Here is a 19815-nt window from a genome sequence, read left to right on the forward strand (position 1 = left end):
CAGGTACCTCCAGGCTCTTTAATGTTCTATAGGTCAGGTACCTCCAGACTCTTTGTGGCTCATTCACTTGCTTGTGTTGATTCAGGAGCAGAGTGGTAATGAAGAGACTGACATGCAAATGATGAGAACACACACTGAGACACTGCTGGACACCCTGCGTGACATCGCACAGGTAAACACACACACACACACACACACACACACACACACACACACACACACACACACACACACACACACACACACACACACACACACTGCTGGACACACTGCGTGACATTTCCCAGGTGAACACACACACACACACACACACACACACACACACACACACACACACACACACACACACACACACACACACACACACACACACACACACACACACACACAGTGAGAAAGGCGAGTAAGCCACATTTATTGGACTCAATGCGTCAGAAAGTAAATGCCAAGCCCCCACTAGCCCCCACAAGCCCCCATTAGACCCCAACAGTGCACCCCCAGAGCTACCTGTAGAGCCTCCCCACACGCAGGAGTTGACAGATGTCTTTATAGGAGTAAAGTATGGCTCTATTTCTTTTCTTTTCTTCTTTTTAAATTATTTTTATTTATGTACAAGCTATTTTACTGGAGGTACCAATGAATGTACGTATTATTTCTATATGACAACAGTAAAAACAGACTCAAAGATGCTAAGAGAGAGAAAAGGGGAGGGGGGAGGGGGTATGTGGGTATACTTGTATAAACTGGTGGAGAAAAGGAATTAAGAATAACTGACGACAATGAAAACCTGAAATGTGTACTGTAAAACCCAATAAAAATATTGTATAAAAAAGAAAAAAAGGCTCTAAGCCCCGCCCCCAAAAACCACCCACCTGAACACCAGGGCCAAGATCTGGCACCCCTCATCGGTGACTCATATCCCCAAGGCACAGACACCATGACACTAAATCAACACATACAACCCTGCCAACACACATGCCCCCCCCCACACAGACACACACATGCCCCCCCCCCCCCCCCCCACACACACACACATAATGCACATGTGTACAGCTACAAACGCTTAGACAGAGAGATATACTCTCTCTCTCTCACACTCATACACACACACACACACACGGATGCACGCATACAACCAATTACATTTACATTTAGTCATTTAGCTGAACGCTTTTATCCAAAGCGAATGTTTTGTACAACAAGTCTATCAGCTGAGTAACGATGTTCATCAAAGTGTTGAGTGCTACAGTGTAGGTTAGTATATTAGGACAAGTGCATGACAGTACTTCGGCGCACGCCTCACATATCGACATGTAACTCGAGAACCGCTGAACGGATTTTGTCACCTGAAACGGCTATATTGCCGAAGGGAAAGAAGGCCCACACACACACACAAACACACACACACACACACACACACACACACACACACACACACACACACACACACACACACACACACACACACACACACACACACACACACACACACACACACACACATACACTCACACTCTACCTGAGAGACAATTACTTCATGGGGCGACAGTGGATCAGGAGGCAGAGTGTTCGTCTGGAAATTGGAAGGTTCCCAGTCCGATTCTGGCTCTTCCCAGCAGCGTGTCAAAGACAAGTGTCCTTGAGCAAGACCCATAACAACTAACTGCTCCTGATGAGCATGTTTGCACCTTGCATGGTTACCTCTGCTGTCGGTGTGTGTTTACGTGAGTGAATGGGTGAATGTGAGGCATAAGTTATAAAGTACTTTGGATAAAAGCGCTATATAAATGCAGTCAATTCATAACTGCTGCCTGGTGACACACACTTAACATTCCCTTCACATGTTACTGTACATGTTCTAACTGCTGCCTGGTGACACACACTTAACATTCCCTTCACATGTTACTGTACATGTTCTCAAACGTTTTCATGTTAATAATTTTTTTTAATCATCTGGACCCCCACTTTGGGAACCCCTGCTCTAGGGGTCACTGCAGGGCGCCACGGGGAGCGGCGTACTGGCTCATATTAGGCAGGCCATGCATTATGCAGCAGCTTAGGGCACTGCGGTGGATCTTCATGTCCTCTGCTACAGTCCACCTGTCGCTGCTCTGGTCGTAGCGCTCCACGTTGGAGGTGGTGTTGAAGCCATTGAAGCCTCCGACCACGAAGAGCAGGTCGTCCAACACCCTAATGCCAAAGTTGCTGCGGGGGGTTAGCATGGTGGGCAGGGCGCGCCAGGAGTCAGTCAAGGGGCTGTAGGCCTCCGCGATATCCAGGCGATTTTCACTGTCAAACCCTCCCACCTGAGGACAGGACACATGAGAGGAATGTTTTAGTATGTGTCTCAGGTAGACAGGCAGACACGTTATTAATCCACTTAGGGAAATGAGGGCATCACAGCAGCATTGCAAGTCAAATGATGCATATCTATAAAAATATCTAGTATAAAGCATTTGTCTCCATGTGCACCTACCACATAGACTTGACCTCCGTACGCAGCGACTCCCACTCCTTGACGCCTGCTGCTCATGGGGGCGATCAGAGTCCACTGGTTGGTGTCTGGGCTGTAGCACTCAGCTGTGAGCAGACACTCCGCCCCGTTGGTGCCACCACAGATGTAAACCTGTAATAAGAAAGAATAGTCTAATTTATTTAATATATTCCATTTTATTTCATTCTACTTTAATTGTCTGTTAACCCTTTCAGTGCCACGGACGACATATCTCGTTTTATTAGCCCCCCCCACTGAGTGCCCACGACGACAAATATCGCTTTATTGTTTTATTAGCGATCTGAAATCATATTTCATCAACCGAGTCTCCCGTTGGTACAGCAGCCCCTACAGGAGCTCAGAATGGAAAAAAGCGCCCCCTATCGTCTATCCCTGTGTAACTGCAGGTCAGTCGCTTAGACTGACCTGGGATCTGTAGATATGTAGGGGCGGAGCCAGCTGGTTCCTTGTGCTGGCAAGAAGTCTGATCAACATGGAAGTCATCGCGGGACGGGAATCAGCCTGGAATATATATTTACAGCAGCCAATACTCAATCAATAAGCATGATTGATATTTGGAATGGCGATCAGGTATTGGAATGATCTTTTTGGAGAACATCTGATCTGAGGTAAGGAATCTATTTTACCAGTCTTGGGATAATCAGAGTTGTATTCGCTGAGATCTCAGCGTTTGCCCTATGTGTGATGTGTCTGTGTGTGCGCGATCGCTGATGATGAAATAAGATAATCGATTTTTCAGATCGCCTCTATAGCGTGCATACGTACACATATACTATCGATAATCTAGCGTTTATTTGAAAACAATTCATAAATAGGTTGAAAAATTACAACGTTTTTGTGTATTCTAGAATATTCCAGTAAATGTCTTTTATCATGGAATCTTTATATTTTCCTTGAAAACGAGGGCTTTTCAAAATGCTATAAAATGAAAATTAACCGATAAAAAAACAATCCGCTTCGACAATGTTGACTGGAAAACAAGTCATTGATAAGCGACGGGCAGATTAGACACATTTAAACATTGATTAGGCGTTTTAAACGCTAACATTGAAGTGGATGGTGGGCATTCAACGCGATAATTCAAGGTTAAGCAAGGGCTCTGAAAGTGTTAATGTTGATGCACCAAAGGACCAAGACAAATTCCTTGTATGTGCAAACTTACTTGGCAATAAAGACATTTATGATTTCTGATTCTGAATGATACCAATCGCTTAGTTTTTAATGTGAACGTTCCTTGGGTTCATCTACCACACGTGTGTTCCTCAGTTCCACCCACCTTGCCGTGGAGGGCTGCAGCGCCGGTGTCGCTCCTGTGCTCCAGCATGGGTGAAATCACTGTCCACTGGTTGGTTTCAGGCTCGTAGCGCTCGGCGGTGTTCAGTCGCACGTGTCCGTCGAACCCTCCCATGGCATAGATACAGCCGTCCAACACGACCACGCTGACGTAACAGCGGCGTGAGTGCATGGGAGCCGCCGGCAGCCAGCTACGAGTGACAGGGTTGAACTTGCGCACACTGCTGAAATACTCTACACCGCTTTTGCCACCGACGCAGTAGACCAGACCGTGGAGATAAGCGCTGCCATGGTAGGCCCGGGGACTCTCCGCCTCAACACTCACGTCCATCCATCCACCGGCTCGGATATCGTAAGCCTCCATGCCATTGGTCAGGCTGCTGCCACTAACGCCTCCGATGGCCAATAGGACCTCCTGGGGCAGGCGTGGGCGCGTCAGGGGGTTTGGGAGCCTGTCGGAGCCAGGGGGTTTCAGGACGCTGAGGATGACGGGCCTGCAGTCGTCGCTGTCCCTCACCATAGGGTTGTTCTGGACGTTGTTATGGAAGTAGTCAGGCCTCATCAATCCCATGCGAACCTGGGAAGAGACAAGCAGACAGTGGGTACAACTTAGACAGCGGTTGTAGACGGTTTCACTGGAATTCTGTTGCTAGGGAACAGTTTGGACCCAAATGTTTGAGAACCACTGTACTAGGAAACCTAGTGTTGTTTTAATGCAATGCACAGTAATACAATTAGTTACCTTGGGCAGCAGCAAAGGGATGTGTGTTTTACGCTCCTCGCAGGAGTGGTCGATCCAACGGAGGATGGCCTCGAACACCGTCTCCTCGTTCTTCACATTTAGATCATCCCTCTCGATGATGTCCACCAGTTGCTGCAGGGACAGCTCCACAAACTCCTGTGAGACACGCAGCATTTCCTCAAAGTGACACATGATGAAGAGATGGGCCTTGCGCCTCAGGTTAGGGCAGCAGTAGATGTCCGCGAACCTCCAGATGCCGACACAATTTTCCAGAGACAGCTGGCCGTCTTGGAAGTCATAGCATGCTCCTATTATGCCAGTGACGAGAAGCTGGTCTGCAGCCACCAGAAGCTCTTCCACGTTCTCTGCTGTCACCGGCACAAAGCGTGTGTAGGCATACTCTATGATGAGCTGCATCATAGCCACGGACACCCCAGGGATAGTGTAGACTGGTTTCTCTGAGGCGCTCCAGTGAGTGAAGAGGGTTCTGTGGGATGCAGAGTATAAAGATATCTGATGAGTAAACAGTAAGCAACATTCTGTCCTGTGTAGTAATATATTTTCACTGTAGAAGTATAGGGTCTTAGCACAGTAGAAGTATAATATATTTTCAGAGTAGAATTACAGTATAGTATCTTTTTACAGTAGAAATACAGTATAGTATCTTTTTACAGTAGACGTACAGTATAGTATCTTTTTACAGTAGATGTACAGTATAGTATCTTTTTACTAACCAAGCTAACCTGAACCAAGGTAACCTGAACCAAGCTAAACTTACCTGAAATAGGCGCTGCAGCCACACAGGATTGCCTTGTGGGCGTTAAACTCAGTGCTGTTGACTTTAATAACCACATCACAGAACCTTCCCTCCAGACGCAGTTCATTACGGATTGTACAGGACATTGTTTCCTTTTCCATGTGGGGATTTAAAAATTTGTATCTACAGTATATATTTAAGCTTACAGACAAGTAGCCAGAAACAACAAGTGAGATCTTCAGTTGTTGAATAGATACATTCAATTCAGAGAATTGTTGAATAGATACACAAATGTTCTAGAATGTTTGATTATGACATCATACTGTGACATCACAACGGACCATCATACTGTGACATCATACTGTGACATCATACTGTGACATCACAACGGAACATATTTGAGTACCATTTGAATAATATAAATAATATGTATGATATAATGTAATATATATATATTGTATATATATTGTATATATATATATATTGTAATATATTATAATATAATGTAATATAATAATAAAGTATAGTATATTTAGCTCCCATTTGAATAATATAGATATTATGTCTAAAAACATGACATTCTTTAGAAGTCTTAAAATATATATTCTTTTATTTAAATTAAAATAAATGTAAAATAATGTTATTTATATAGCACCATTCATACAGATTGCAGCTCAAAGTGCTTTACACAAAATACGAAACAAAAGGATAAAACAAAAAAATAAGAAAATAATTACAATCACTGTAAGGATGGAATAAGGATGGAAATTATAAGACATTAAAATGATAAAAACGGTAATAAAACAACTAGATAAAATAGTAAAAATAGCTAAATAAGACAAACAGTAAGACAATAACATAAGACAATAAAATAATTACAAATAAAATTGTTAAAATAATATAATAAAATAGCAACATTAGATAGTAAACAATAAGAAAACATGTAATAACACTAAAATAAGACATTAAAAAAGAACAAATAAAATTATTTAAAAAAATACATAAAACAACGATAATAAAATATTTAAGTAAAAATTATAGAAATAAAGAAAAATAAGACAACAAAATAAAGATAATAATTCATTTAAAAGCTATTCTTAAAATGTACCTTTTGAGCAGTGCCAACCGAGTGTGCTGTCCTAATGACCTGCAGGAGAGTTCCACAGTTTTGGGGCGTAGTAGTGAAAGCACTGATCACAACATGTTACGTCACCACTTGTAACTCAGCACTATAGCAGACACAGGGATAAACAGAGGAAGGCTACTGACGCCAGTGGGTGGTGGTGATGGTGATGATGATGAAAAAGAAGAAACTTTCTTCTTCTTTGTTGTCATCATCATCATCATCATATTATTATTAGGCTATTATTATTGTTGTTGTTTTTGTTGGACAAAAGTATTAAATAGTTTAGGTCACAGTAAACTTCTGTCTTTTCTATTAAACAATACCATACTGGTAGTGGTAATAGTGCAAATAGTTATTTATTCAATCAGTGCATGAAGCGGTTCCATCTTCATGTCTTTATTTGTAGCACAGATTGCTACATTGTCATGCAGCGAACACACACATGCGCGATGGGCGACACACATAGGAACACACACACATGCATTTTTTGGGGTCGCCGATTCAATTTCCTCTCTGCGCTTCACCGATCCTGTTGTCCTTCCCCCCCAAGGGCAGTCAGAAGCAGACCCGGGGACAAATCCAAGTGCTCCTGTCCATCTTTGCCAGGGACACAACAGCGTTGCCGATCTGTTCTGCATGTTTTTCCATTTGGTTTATCTCTTTTTCTGGAGGGGAAACCCTTGCGAGCACGGGGGAGAACATGCAAACTCCACACAGAAAGGCCCGGGAGATACCCCACTTGGGTACCTGGCAACCTGGTCCCAAAGTGGGAATCGAACCCAGGACCTTCTTGCTGCGAGGCAACAGTGTTAACCAGTGTTAACCACTGCACCACCGTGGCGCTGTGATACTAACTATTCACTTCAGACAGATTTCAAATATCCAAATATATATGAATATTGCATAGGGTTTACAATAGATCACTTTTTGGTCTATTTGAGATATAGGGTTGAGATAGGTCAATTACAAAAACAGCTGGCAGTGTCCTTGTTGCCTACTGTTAGATTCTGATCAATCTGGCCAGTATCACGTCTTCTTGTCTGTTTGGCTCTCCATCCACTCCTCTGCGTTGTGTAATTTTAATGGTCCTGACGTCTCATATACTGGCTGATACAATCCTTATCTCTCCCCGTTCGTGCAATCCGCATACCGTAGTAATTCTCCACCTCCGTAAGAATCCGACACTTTGACACAGCGTAATACCTTACAAGGAGAAGCGTTGTTTATTGATATAAACAGAAACCTCAGCCCAGATGTTATCAGATTGTATTTTCATTGCTATCGTCTCTGCTGTTCAGTCCAATGGTGGTCAGGCCTGGTCGTTAGCCTGAACCATCCTCGTGTTAGCCGAAGCTAATGATGATGTGGCATCCCCCCCCCCCCCCCCCCCCCCCCTCTCCGTGATGAGAGGAGAGAGTCTCTTCTGGTTTCTTCCCTCTTAGTCTCAGTCAGATTTTAGTCTGCCCTTACCCGGAACCACTGTTCGATTTATAGATCTTCGTCATAGCTACGACGGCCCCGCCCCTCTTCTGGTTGTCATGCGACGCGCTGTCATGACAACTGCTAATAACCTTTCACACATTTCAAAACGTTTCATTACTGTTTCATTAAGGATGAACCTCTCTCCGCTCTTTGTATGTGCTGCTATCAATGTGTTCCAGATCGGAATGTCAACATTCGGCCCTTCTCAGTGTGGTGCTCACAATCACCCTGCTCGCTCTGAACCACCTATCCTGCTTCCACCACCATCAGCCTGCACATTTCGACCCTTTAGATGCTCTCATCTCCCCCAATCTATACATCACATACATTGAAAAACACCCAAAAACACCTGTTTCCTTCATGCCTAGTAACAAGTACAGTGTAGATACTGTACTGAAGACATGTATCACGGTTGTGTTTGGAACCAAATTTGCAGACGAGGCGAAACGGCAGACAGGTTTAAACCCAATATGGGTATATTTAATAGAATGGTCAATGTCCAGGCAGGGGTCGATACACAGGGGTGATACTCATAATGTCCAGGCTGTGCGTGGGGGCAAGAGAGTCAGACAGACGGGGTCAGAGCAGGGACAGGGATAGTCAGCCAGGCAGGTGTCAGAGCAGTTCCTTGTGAGCCAGGCCAGTGTCTCCAGGTCTTCGCCGAGCAGGCTGAGGAGAGAGGACGAGAGTACACAGTTAGACACGGTCAAAGAACATGAGATCCAGGCGAACAACTAGAAGCATCAGAAGAGAGAATACGAGCAAAGTAACACGACTAACTGGTAACGAGAGTTTACGATCTGACAGCTTCTCCACGTCTGGGGAGGGGTTATATACCATGATGTAATATTCCCACAGACCTCAGATCAGCTGCCTTGCTGAACACCACACCTGCACCTACTTGACCATAATGAGAGCAGGAGAAGGGGGAAGAGAGACAGAGAGAGGAAGGAGCACTGCCAGGCAGGAACCATGACAATATGGGACAGACCTTTCAGGAATCTTCAGATTTTGCAGTTGGGGAGATGTTGAGCCAAATCAGATCTCAGAACAGTTCTCCCAGGATAAAGGGAGGGATAGTTTCACCAATCACACATCACCTCCATGAGTGAGGACCACTCGTTTTACAAGCGCACGCACGCACGCACGCACGCACGCACGCACGCACGCGCGCACACGCACACGCACACGCACACGCACACACAGGGACCAAGCAGCCAAACGAGGAGGACACAGTGGTGTAAGCAAAAAATAGGGTTTTTATTTACCCATGCAAATACATAATTGACTAAATAGAACATAAATGGTCCAAATAATAAAAGCAGGACAGAACAGACCTGAACAGAACAGAAGACCAAAGACAAATGAGAACTCAAAACTATATATAGGTGCTGGCCAGACACATTATCCTAGGGAGGTTAATTGATATAACTAATATTCTACTAAACAACATCTTACAATTCAGACTAATCTAATAAACACACAACATACAACATAACTACCAAACTGAACAACCAATAATTTAATTAATAAGGAAATACATATAACAAAACTAAATTACAATACAATGAAGTGAACCCCCCGACATCTCCCGTGACATGGTTTGGTCCACCACCCCCATCCAGCTATTTAGGGTGGACCAGTCGCAGCTGCTCTGTTTGCCCAGAGCGAGGACGGCTGGCTGCAGAGTTGAAGAAACAAAAAAATGAACGAGATGCATGCACTCAAACTTAAACCATGTAAGTCAGATAATAAAGAATGTATATGATATCAGTACGCAAGTCTATGTGTCGTGTGTCATTATGTGAAATAGAAATTGTGTATGTGCATCATGAATGTAAACGTGTACAAACATTAACTAACTAAACCAACAATAAGGGTGAGAGAACAAGTTAATATGTGCGGGTGCGGCGCACAGATGCATCCGTCACACACACACACACACACACACACACACACACACACACACACACACAGTTTCATATCAGGAGACACCCTGTCTGACTGTCTCTCTGTCTCTGTTTCCAGACTGTCTTGTCGGACGGAGACTCTTCATCGGAGGCGGACCAGGACAACTCCGCTGCGCCTCTGATGGCCCTGCTCCGTGGCTCCTCCCCCCACCACTCCTCATCACCACGGCGACTCTCCTCCCCTTCTCGACTGTTGGCCCCTCCCCCCGAGGCGAGCCTGTCTGCTCTGCGCTCAGCCGTCTCTAGCAGGCAGCTCCAGCTTCAGGTACCCCCAAGTCAACACAACCTCAAAATACGAATAGATTCCATAAATAATGTGAAATTACAAATGATTTTGCTGCAAATTAAACGGCACCATGTCAATAAATGCATTTGCCGTTTTCCTCCAGCTTTTAAGTTAAGTGTTTCCCAACATGCTGAAATGTTGATGAATTAGGAACCTGTTATTGTGTACATATAGTGGGTTAAAGGGTAAGTTCAGATTTGAGGTGAGCCAGGACCAGCCTCTCAATAATGACAATGGGGGAGAGTGCAAAAGGGCGGAAGTCATTGAGGCTTGTGGCACGATGGAGGTGGTTTTAAAGCACGCTGGGACAACTGCCTGGGCTAGTGACAGGTTGAAGATGTTAGTTAAGACCCCGGTCAGCTGCTCTGTTCCTGAGCACACGGCTGGGGATGCCGTCAGGGCCAGCCGCCTTACGTGCGTTAGTCCTGCTTAGTGCGGTACACGTGTCAGTGGGGGAGCAAGTGAGGGGTTGGAGGTTAGCAGGGAGAGCAGCCCTGGTGGTCGCCTCCTGGTTGTCCCTGTCAAAGAGGGCATACATGTAAATAGCGCTAAGTGTCCAAAATTCTGAAATGACAATTTAATCTTGATGCTCTCATGGACTCTACTGCCATCTTCCCTGCTGTCGTTTCACAGGATGTCCGAGGGCGTTTGTTCTCCACTCAGTCAACGGTGCAGCACTTGCGTCGACAGTTGGCGGAGTCTGAGTCGTCCAGGAGAGACCTGGAGCAGCGTGGCCAAGCCCTGCAGGGAGATAAAGAGACCGTTCAGAGGGAGAGGGAGGCCGCTCAGAGAGAGAGAGACCGCCTCAAACATGACAGAGATTCACTGGCCAGGTGAGTGGATAGTTAGCTAGTACTGTGGCTCTCTACTCGCTCTCTAATGTAGGTATAGGTCAGGTACCACCAGACTCTTTAATGTTGGTATATGTCCGGTACCTCCAGACTCTACTCGGGGGAACCGTTAGGTACCCGACAGAGCTTTCTTGTAAACTTCTCAATAGACAGTTTTCTAATAATATATAGTTTACAACCTGAATGGTAAACGGACTGCATTTATATAGAGCTTTTATCCAAAGCACTTTACAATTCATGCATTCAGCCATTCACTCTCACACCGACGGCGGAAGCAACCATGCAAGGTTGTGTTCCCGGTTCGATTCCGGCTCCTCCCTGCAGCGTGTCGAGGTGTCCTTGAGCAAGACACTTAACCCCAACTGCCCCGACGAGCAGGTTGGCACCTTGCATGGTTGCCTCCACTGTCGGTGTGTGAATAAATAATAATAATAATAATTCATTGTATTTGTAAAGCGCTTCTCAGGAACACGAAGTCGCTGACATTAGGTGGGGAAAACAGAGAAAACAAAGAAACAAAAGGAACATAAGACCACGGGGAAACAGGGAAAACAGCATGATACACAGAAAACATAAGGCCACAGTAACAAAGATCACAACAGGTTGAGGGGGGGGGTTAAGGTTGGGGAAGGTTGAAGGCTAGGGCGAACAGGTGGGTTTTGAGGCGGGATTTGAAGGTGGAGAGTGTGGGGGAGTCTCTGATGGTCTGAGGGAGGGAGTTCCAGAGTCGAGGTGCAGTGCGTGAGAAGGCCCGATCACCAACGTTTTTGAGCTTGGATGACGGGACAGTGAGGGAAGCAGTGGAGGAGGACCGGAGGGAACGGGTGGGGCGGTAAGGAAGAAGGAAATCAGTCAGGTAGGGGGGGGGGGCAGGCTATGGAGGGCTTTGAAGGTGAGGAGTAGTGTTTTGAAGTTGATGCGTTCCTTGATCGGGAGCCAGTGGAGAGAGTGGAGGACAGGAGTGATGTGTTCACGGGACCGGGTGTTAGTGAGGAGGCGGGCGGCTGAGTTTTGGACCATCTGCAGTTTATGGAGGGAGCGGGAGGTGATGCCAGTGAGGAGGGGGTTGCAATAGTCGAGGCGGGAGGAGATGAAGGCATATATGAGGGATTCAGCGGCAGGGGGGGAGAGGCAGTGAAGAATTTTGGCAATGTTGCGGAGGTGGAAGTATGAGGTTTTAACAATAGAGCGGACATGGGGGTCAAATGAAAGGGTGGGGTCAAGGATGACACAGAGGTTGCGGACTAGGGGGGGAGGGGGTGATGGTAGAATCATTGATGGTGAGTGTAATGGGTCCGGATCTACTAAGGGCCCTTTCTCACTCACGCTATTCGTTTCTATTTCGTTCCGTTCTTCCCGTACCGAGATCTGATCCGAACTCTCCCCCCCCCCTCTCCCCCCTCTAGTTTGTGTACACACTTCATTCTGGGTGCGCTCTGGGTTTTGTTTACGGTTTGCGTTTTGAGCTTGTAAGCTTGCCGTGGTTTTTGCTGTCGCCTATGAGCCAATGAACACAAGGGTATACTTGCGTCATCTAGTACGCGACAAGTCGTTCAATAACACAGACAAGTCGATTTCATACACAGATCAAGAGACGCAATGGAGATGGAGACCTTCATGATGATGTGTCTACTCTTTTGGAAGCAATTCCAGAAACGAAATCGAGGAACCAGCATATCTCGACGCAATCGAGGTGTCACTGCCACTGCCGACATATCTCAACGACGGACTACAAACGACTACAACCGTCGGCGGCAGCAGCGACGGCTATTTTCTCTAATCCATCAACCTTCCAGCATTTTGATTGAGGCCCGCATGTGTATACAGAGGCGAGCTGCTAATAATAATAATAAAATAGAATACAATAGGCAGGCATTGAAAAAATAATAGATGACAAGATATGCATGGGGGGGAAAAAAGACATGCTAGGTTCCTGAGAAACTGGTTCTTATGTACACTACTATGCTATATACAATTTACAGTGTCTGTCTATTAGTGTGCAAAATATATCTAAAATGTACAAACTAGCAAACTCTTAACAGTGCATAGTAATAAGTCGATGCAAATCTTTCCAATGTGAGGTATCAAGAGGTTTATTTGTTAAAAAAAAATAGATAAGACATATGCATGGTAAAAAAAAAAGACATGCTAGGTTCCTATTATTGCAAAATATAATAATAAAATAGAATACAATAGGCAGGCACTACTATGCTATATACAATTTACAGTGTCTGTCTATTAGTGTGCAAAATATAATAACAAAATAGAATACAATAGGCATTGAAAAAATATGGATGACAAGATATGCATGGTAAAAAAAAAGACATGCAAAATAAAACATAATATAACTGTTAAGGCACCTAGTTTTACTCAAATGTACAGTTTAAAAAATGTGCAGAGGGATGGGGGAGAAAGAAGGGCAACACCTTTCCTTCTACAATCATTAGAGCCTGTGATAGGTAGACGGTTCTCCAAAGTTCTCATAATTTTGAGGGGCAGGAGGCTGTGGGTGTGCAGTGCGCTGCGATTCAAACATAGTGCACATCATCCTCATGAAGGCCACGTTCTCTCGCTCTGCTCTCTGTCCAGCAAGCTCGTTCTCTCGCTCTATTCTGCGGTCAGCCCGCTCGCTCTCTCGCTCTGATCTGCGGTCTGCCTCCTCGTTATCCGCTCTGCGTTCCCCCTCTCGTGCTCGCTCAGCGCGCTCGACCTCTCGCTCAGCGCGCTCGACCTCTCGCTTCCACAGGTCCTCGCGCTGCTGTGCCTCTCGCTCTGATCTCGCGTCCAAACTTCTTGCTTCTCGCTCTGAACGCAGATCCTCTGCTTGGGAGAAATCCAGGCATCTCTTGTTGGTCAGGTCTATAAAGGCACCCACACTGTCTCTTTCATCAGCAGTCCTCTTCCGCCGGGTGTTGGGACTTGGGCCATCTGAAACTCCTGTATATATGCAAGCAAAAATATAAAATTAATTGAAGGCAGGCTACAACCAAAATATCACTTTTTGTGTGGGCAGTTAGTGTATTTGTATAAAACCAACTACAGTAACTTTGCATAATGCTAAAACACAGGTTTTGGCCACAGACTGACCAGGCAGACACTGAAGGCATGAGAATATAGATGAATATAATTGCTAAAAACTTTGTACTTACCGATTAGCAGGTTGGCGGAAGGACTGACGTCTCTCTCACCAGCAGTCGACTGTGTGTCCAGCAGTCGACTTCTCTTGCGTCGGTTGTCTGGACTAGGACCTGGGCCATCAGAAACACCTGTATGCAAAAAAATATATAAAATTAATTGAAGGCAGGCTACAACCAAAATATCACTTTGTTGACTATGTGGGCAGTTAGTGTATTTGTATAAAACCAACTACATAATATATGCCGTCTAATCACTGCCCTGTAGAACAGAATGAAATACAGTAACCTTGCATTGATTGAAAACTTGATTGAAAACGTTATTAACAGATTGCAGAATGGGTACAATACACACACAATTGTTAAGGGGATGCAGACCAGAGAAAAAACGTTCGTCTTGTTTACATCATGAAAATAGATGAATATAATTGCTAAACGTGTACTCACATGGACTCGATGGTATGTCGACCAAAAGTAGTGTGTTCTCCACATCTTCTGACTGAACAACGGGGGGGTCACTGGACGGTTTGCTGCTGAGAATGTTGTCCACTGCCTCGTACCACTGAAATTTGTCCTTCTCATCAGACGAGCTGCCAGATTTACGCACCACATCTCGTACTCGTAAATATTGCAGCCGCAACTTCTTCACTTTGGCTCGACACTGCTCGACCGATCTTCTGAATCCGTGCACAGCCAGATGATCGGCGAATTTTCCATAAATTTCCGAATTTTTATGCGTCTTGTCCAGCTGTTGCTGAATGCTCTCATCAGCCCAAAACGCTAGCAAGCACTCAATTTCGGCAGTTGACCACAGTGAACCTTTGCTTGCCATGTTTGCTAAATCGATGTTGCTTGGTCGAATAGTTATGACGTTATGTCAGCATCAGGCGCCACGCCCGTGAATAGGTACAAGCTCGCAAAGCCACACCCCCCGTTCTCCCGGGACCGAATCGGAGACCACCTCTGCCAGGTGATCCCGTTCAGCGGGGGGTGAAACGAATCAGCGCCGTTTCGCACCCCAAAAGTGGTGAGTGAGAACACTGCCCCCCGTGCTCCGGGACGGTGATTCGGTACAAAAGGCTGAGTGTGAAAGCCCCCTAAGGGTGGTTTTGGTGCAGATGATGAAGAGTTCCGTCTTGTCACCGTTTAATTTGAGGAGGTTATGAAGTTCGGTGATGCAGGACTCAATGTGACTGAGGAGTGGGTTGTGAGCGGATTGTGTGCTGATGTATATTTGAATGTGTGAGTGAATGGGTGAATGTGAGGCATAAGTAGTAAAGCTCTTTGGATAAAAGCGCTAAATACAGTAAATGCAGTCCATTTATGTGAAAAGACATCTCAATCGCCTTGCAAACTGACAAAGTAATCTTCTTAATTGTCTTCTTCTTCCTGTGTCCATCTGTTCCCGTCATCTCATGTCGGCTCCCAGTGAGAAGGTGAGTCTGGAGAAGGCGTCCCAGGCGGCCCACAGCAGCGCCCAGGTGCTCCAGATGCACTGCGAGAAGCTGCAGCTGGCCGTGTCGTCCGCCCAGAGAGAGAGGGACCATGAGATGGAGGAGAAGGAGGCGGTCGCACAAGAGAGGGACCGCGCCAAGGCCGAGACCCAGAGAGTGTAAGTCAGGCAAGACTGAATATTATGTCCTCCAGCGATGTCATCCGAGGACACTGAACCCTTGTGTTGTGTTAATTGAGCATGATATAACTATTTTTTTTAAGTTTTAAAATGTTTTCAGAGGAACTTTATGGTAATCTTTATTAAGATTATAAAAGATGGTAATCTTTATTAAGATTATTAAAGAGTATTGTTTTCATTCATAGTTAAATACAGTAGAGGTTGAGTACTTTATTATCTAAAGATGGTACGTTAGAATGTTGTGTTCATTCATAGTTAAAGACGGTAGTGATTTGGATTGACTTTACAACCGCAAATACATGAGCTGTTCAAAACATTTCAAAACAGACTTATATGGTTCTTCAGTGCAAGGGTTCAATTACAGCTCAATTAAATGATGGAGACATAAAAATAGCAATTGCTATTATGTCATCTACATAATTTCATTGATCTGTAATTAACACAACACAAGGATTCAGTGTCCTCCGATGACATCACTGGATCTGTCAAATACAAAAATCGATTCAAGTCATTTTATTATTTTGTGTTTTACATTTTTAAGTTTATTTGCATTCTATGTAAACATCGTGGAGTATCTTTGAAAGTGCTACACGGATAAATGTGATGTCATGTATAAATCTCAACACAGTCAAAAACAGTGGGATCAGAGCGAGAGCCGAGCCTCTGCCCAGCGCGGAGAGCTGTCTGTAGTGAGGGAGACCCACCAACAGGGGGAGGTAGAGAGGCAGCTCCTGGAGGGCGAGAGGACCCAGCTCTCTGAGGCTCTGGCCCGGGTAAGTGTCTGTCTGTCTGTCCGTCTGTCACAGCTGCTGTCAACCTGCTTGGTTTGCTATTCATTGGTTCCATCTCATAGACTGTCGGGGGGACAGTGGCTCAGGAGGTAGAGTCTGGTAATCTGAGCAAGACACTTAACCCCTAACTGCTCCTGATGAGCAGGTTGGCACCTTGCATGGTTGCCTCCGCCGTTGGTGTGTGAATGTGTGTAGTGTGTTTAGTCTTCATTTGAAAATATCACCTCTGTCATTCTGTCGTATGACTTCTGTATATGATCCCTCTTTCTCCAGGCTGAGAGCAGTAATGCAGAGCTGTCTCTGCTGGTCAATAAGCTCCACTCTGAGGAGGCCGCTCTCAGAGACTCTCTGGCTAAGATGGGCAGCATGAACGAGGGCCTGGCTCAGGACAAAGCCGACCTCAACACCATCATCATCCAGGTATGTAGATTTAGAATAATAAATCGTGAAAATGTCCTGTATGGCAGTTGTTCTCAAACTTTTATGTGTCAAGGACCTCCAAATTTATACGTAATAGGCCAAGGACCCGTTATGCGCGGAGTCTGATTTACGGAGCGCTCACTGGAGTAAAAGCCTTATTCTATGCGCACACTGCCAGCCAGGCCTTTATGCGACGGAGAGATTCAGATACAATTTAACACACACGATTCCAAAGATATTAATGTTTCTTGGCATATTTACACACCGCCAACAAAGTAGCCTATGGATTTGGTAGCTGTCATTTCTGAGCGTCTCCTTCTCGTCTGACACTTGAGACCTGAGTAATAATTAGCCACACCCCTCCGACACTACTGTAGTTCTTTCTACTGCGTCTGAATAAATACTGTCGGACAATCTAACAATAATTAACACATTTACAAGTTGTATTGAGTTTAGCAAATAAGGAAATAGATGGAGAACATTTCAAAGCACTCAAAATTGCCAATATCTCAATTTCGACCTATTTCTGAATCACGCGACGTTTTCGGCTTTTCTGAATATTCTTCTCTGCTGGCACAATTTGACCTAGACCATAATGTTGCTAGGGAACAGTTTGGACCCAAATGTATTTCCTGTCAACTATTGCATTAGCAAACATTGCAACAGGAAATAAACATGGGTCCTTTTAGAATGTTACTGTAGTCATTTTGAAACCATCTATACTGTAGGTGGAGAGATAACAGAGGAGAGAGCAGAATAGTCATTCTTATACACTCTCACTGTACTAACTTATAGTGAAGAATATATAAGTGAGGGCGGCTAAGTGGTGCAGTGGGCAAGGCGCTCGCCACTAACGCAGGATATGCTGGGTTCGAGCCCAGCTCTCTGCGTTGCTTCCGGCTTGGCTGGTCGTTCATACTAATACAATTGGCAGTATTAGCGGGTGGGAAAGCCGGTGGGTGGGGATCGGACGTTGTGGACAGCGACTCCTACAGGTCGGTTGGTGCGCCTGTACAGCAGAATCAGGAAGTAGCCACTAAGAGATCGCGCTGTGCAGGTGAAAAGATGCGACGGCTGCCTCCTCGTGTACCGGAGGGGACACGTGATGCAAGGCTTCGTCCACATTGCAGCCGACCAGTGGGAGGCATGGTCTAGCAATGTTCGAGACAGGGGAGGGAAGAATTGGATAATACGAAATTGGGATGGGAGAAAAATAGAAAAATGGGGAGAAAAAGTAGATACAAAAAAAAAATAATGTATAAGTGAAATTAATTAACACTTTAACTGCCGAGGTTAAATTCATGATATACCATCCCTTGCCAGCTCTATTTGTCTATGGAGAAGTTCCCCTTCTTTGCAGGGCTATAACTTTTTAAATTCTATTGCTAGATTGCCATTATTAGGGCCCATTCAATGTCCTATATGTATTGTTCAGGGTGTATGAACGTTAAACTTTTTCATTCACATATTCATACTAAAATATGGTCTAAAGCAGTGGTCACCAACCCGTCGATCTTGATCGACTGGTCGATCTTTGAGACTGTCCCTGTAGATCTTTCCATGAAAATTAAAAAAAAAAAAAAAAAAAAAAAAAAAATGTTTTTTTTTTTTTTTTTTTTTTATCTTACCCTGAGAGTCCACATTACAGTTCTACTTTTGTTTTGATGTGAAAAGTGATGCTGCACTTAGCACTGACTGAGAAAGTACACATACAGTTCTACTTTTGTTTTGATGTGAAAATGATGCTTCACTTAGCACTGACTGCACTTAGCACTGACTGCACTTAGCACTGACTGAGAAAGTAAACATTACAGTTCTACTTTTGTTTTGATGTGAAAAGTGATGCTGCACTTAGCACTGACTGAGAAAGTACACATTACAGTTCTACTTTATAAAATGCTAATTGTAAATATGTTTGTCAATGTTAATAATATGAGAAAGTCCACATTACAGTTCTACTTTTGTTCTGATGTGAAAACTGATGCTGCACTTAGCACTGACTGCACTTAGCACTGACTGAGAAAGTACACATTACAGTTCTACTTTATAAAATGCTAATTGTAAATATGTTTGTCAATGTTAATAATATGAGAAACAAGTCCACATTACAGTTCTACTTTTGTTTTGATGTGAAAAGTGATGCTGCATAAGATGACTGCACTTAGCACTGACTGAGAAAGTACATAATAGTTCTACTTTGACGTTTTAATGTTGGACCAAAGCATTGCATGTAATTAGAATACAGGCAAATAAAAGTAATTTAGTTTAAAGTACAATCTTGGCTGTCTTTTTCTTTCAACGCTTCAATAGGTAGATCTTGCCTTCACCAAAAAAAAAAAAGTGATCTTGGGCTTAAAAAGGTTGGTGACCACTGGTCTAAAGTATAAGTATGTTTTCATCTCTTTCTGCAGCTTTCTCCAGAACGTGATTTATAGCCCCAAATGCATTATATTGATGATGAAATACAGTTTAATAGCGATCTGTGCCAGATAATAAATTTCAACTGGATGTGGTTCTGGAAGTTACTACACGTCATCTGATGTTGACCGGATGGGCGAGGGGGCGTTTATAATTCCGTGGGCAACGTTATACCATTCATCTAATGTGGGTCATAGGTTCATCATAGCAGTTTATATCGAACACGGTAATACTACACGCTAAAACTCACCCCAGTCTCCTCGGGCCGTTGGGCGATCAGCGTGGAGTAGACAGTTTTCCATTATGGGATGTCGAAATACCCGATCTATTTCCAGGTTGTATAATAGTATATACGTCCAAATCATGTTGTTTTTTCGAGTTATTTCCACCGATCGAT

At 44.5% G+C, this 19815-nt stretch overlaps 2 protein-coding genes across 2 annotated transcripts in view; one reads left to right on the forward strand and one right to left on the reverse strand.

Annotated features, from left to right (window-relative positions):
- crocc (ciliary rootlet coiled-coil, rootletin) overlaps window positions 1–19815 on the forward strand; it is a 172407-nt gene that overhangs the window by 29082 nt on the left and 123510 nt on the right. The window contains exons 11-16 of the mRNA XM_084316245.1: window positions 86–172; window positions 9944–10150; window positions 10805–11004; window positions 15586–15768; window positions 16418–16562; window positions 16854–17000. Coding sequence (XP_084172371.1) covers window positions 86–172; window positions 9944–10150; window positions 10805–11004; window positions 15586–15768; window positions 16418–16562; window positions 16854–17000 — 969 coding nt within the window. The remainder of the gene's footprint in view (window positions 1–85; window positions 173–9943; window positions 10151–10804; window positions 11005–15585; window positions 15769–16417; window positions 16563–16853; window positions 17001–19815) is intronic.
- LOC311230678 (kelch-like protein 10) lies at window positions 681–8755 on the reverse strand (the record flags this gene model as incomplete). The annotated part of the gene is made up of 6 exons (XM_084317041.1): window positions 681–689; window positions 2094–2306; window positions 2477–2626; window positions 3792–4247; window positions 4608–5037; window positions 8721–8755. The coding sequence occupies 6 exons, from the start codon at window positions 8753–8755 to the stop codon at window positions 681–683; spliced, it is 1293 nt and encodes a 430-aa protein (XP_084173167.1).

This window comes from Notolepis coatsorum (assembly GCF_963971535.1).
Source record: "Notolepis coatsorum genome assembly, chromosome: 6".
NCBI classification, from domain to species: domain Eukaryota; kingdom Metazoa; phylum Chordata; class Actinopteri; order Aulopiformes; family Paralepididae; genus Notolepis; species Notolepis coatsorum.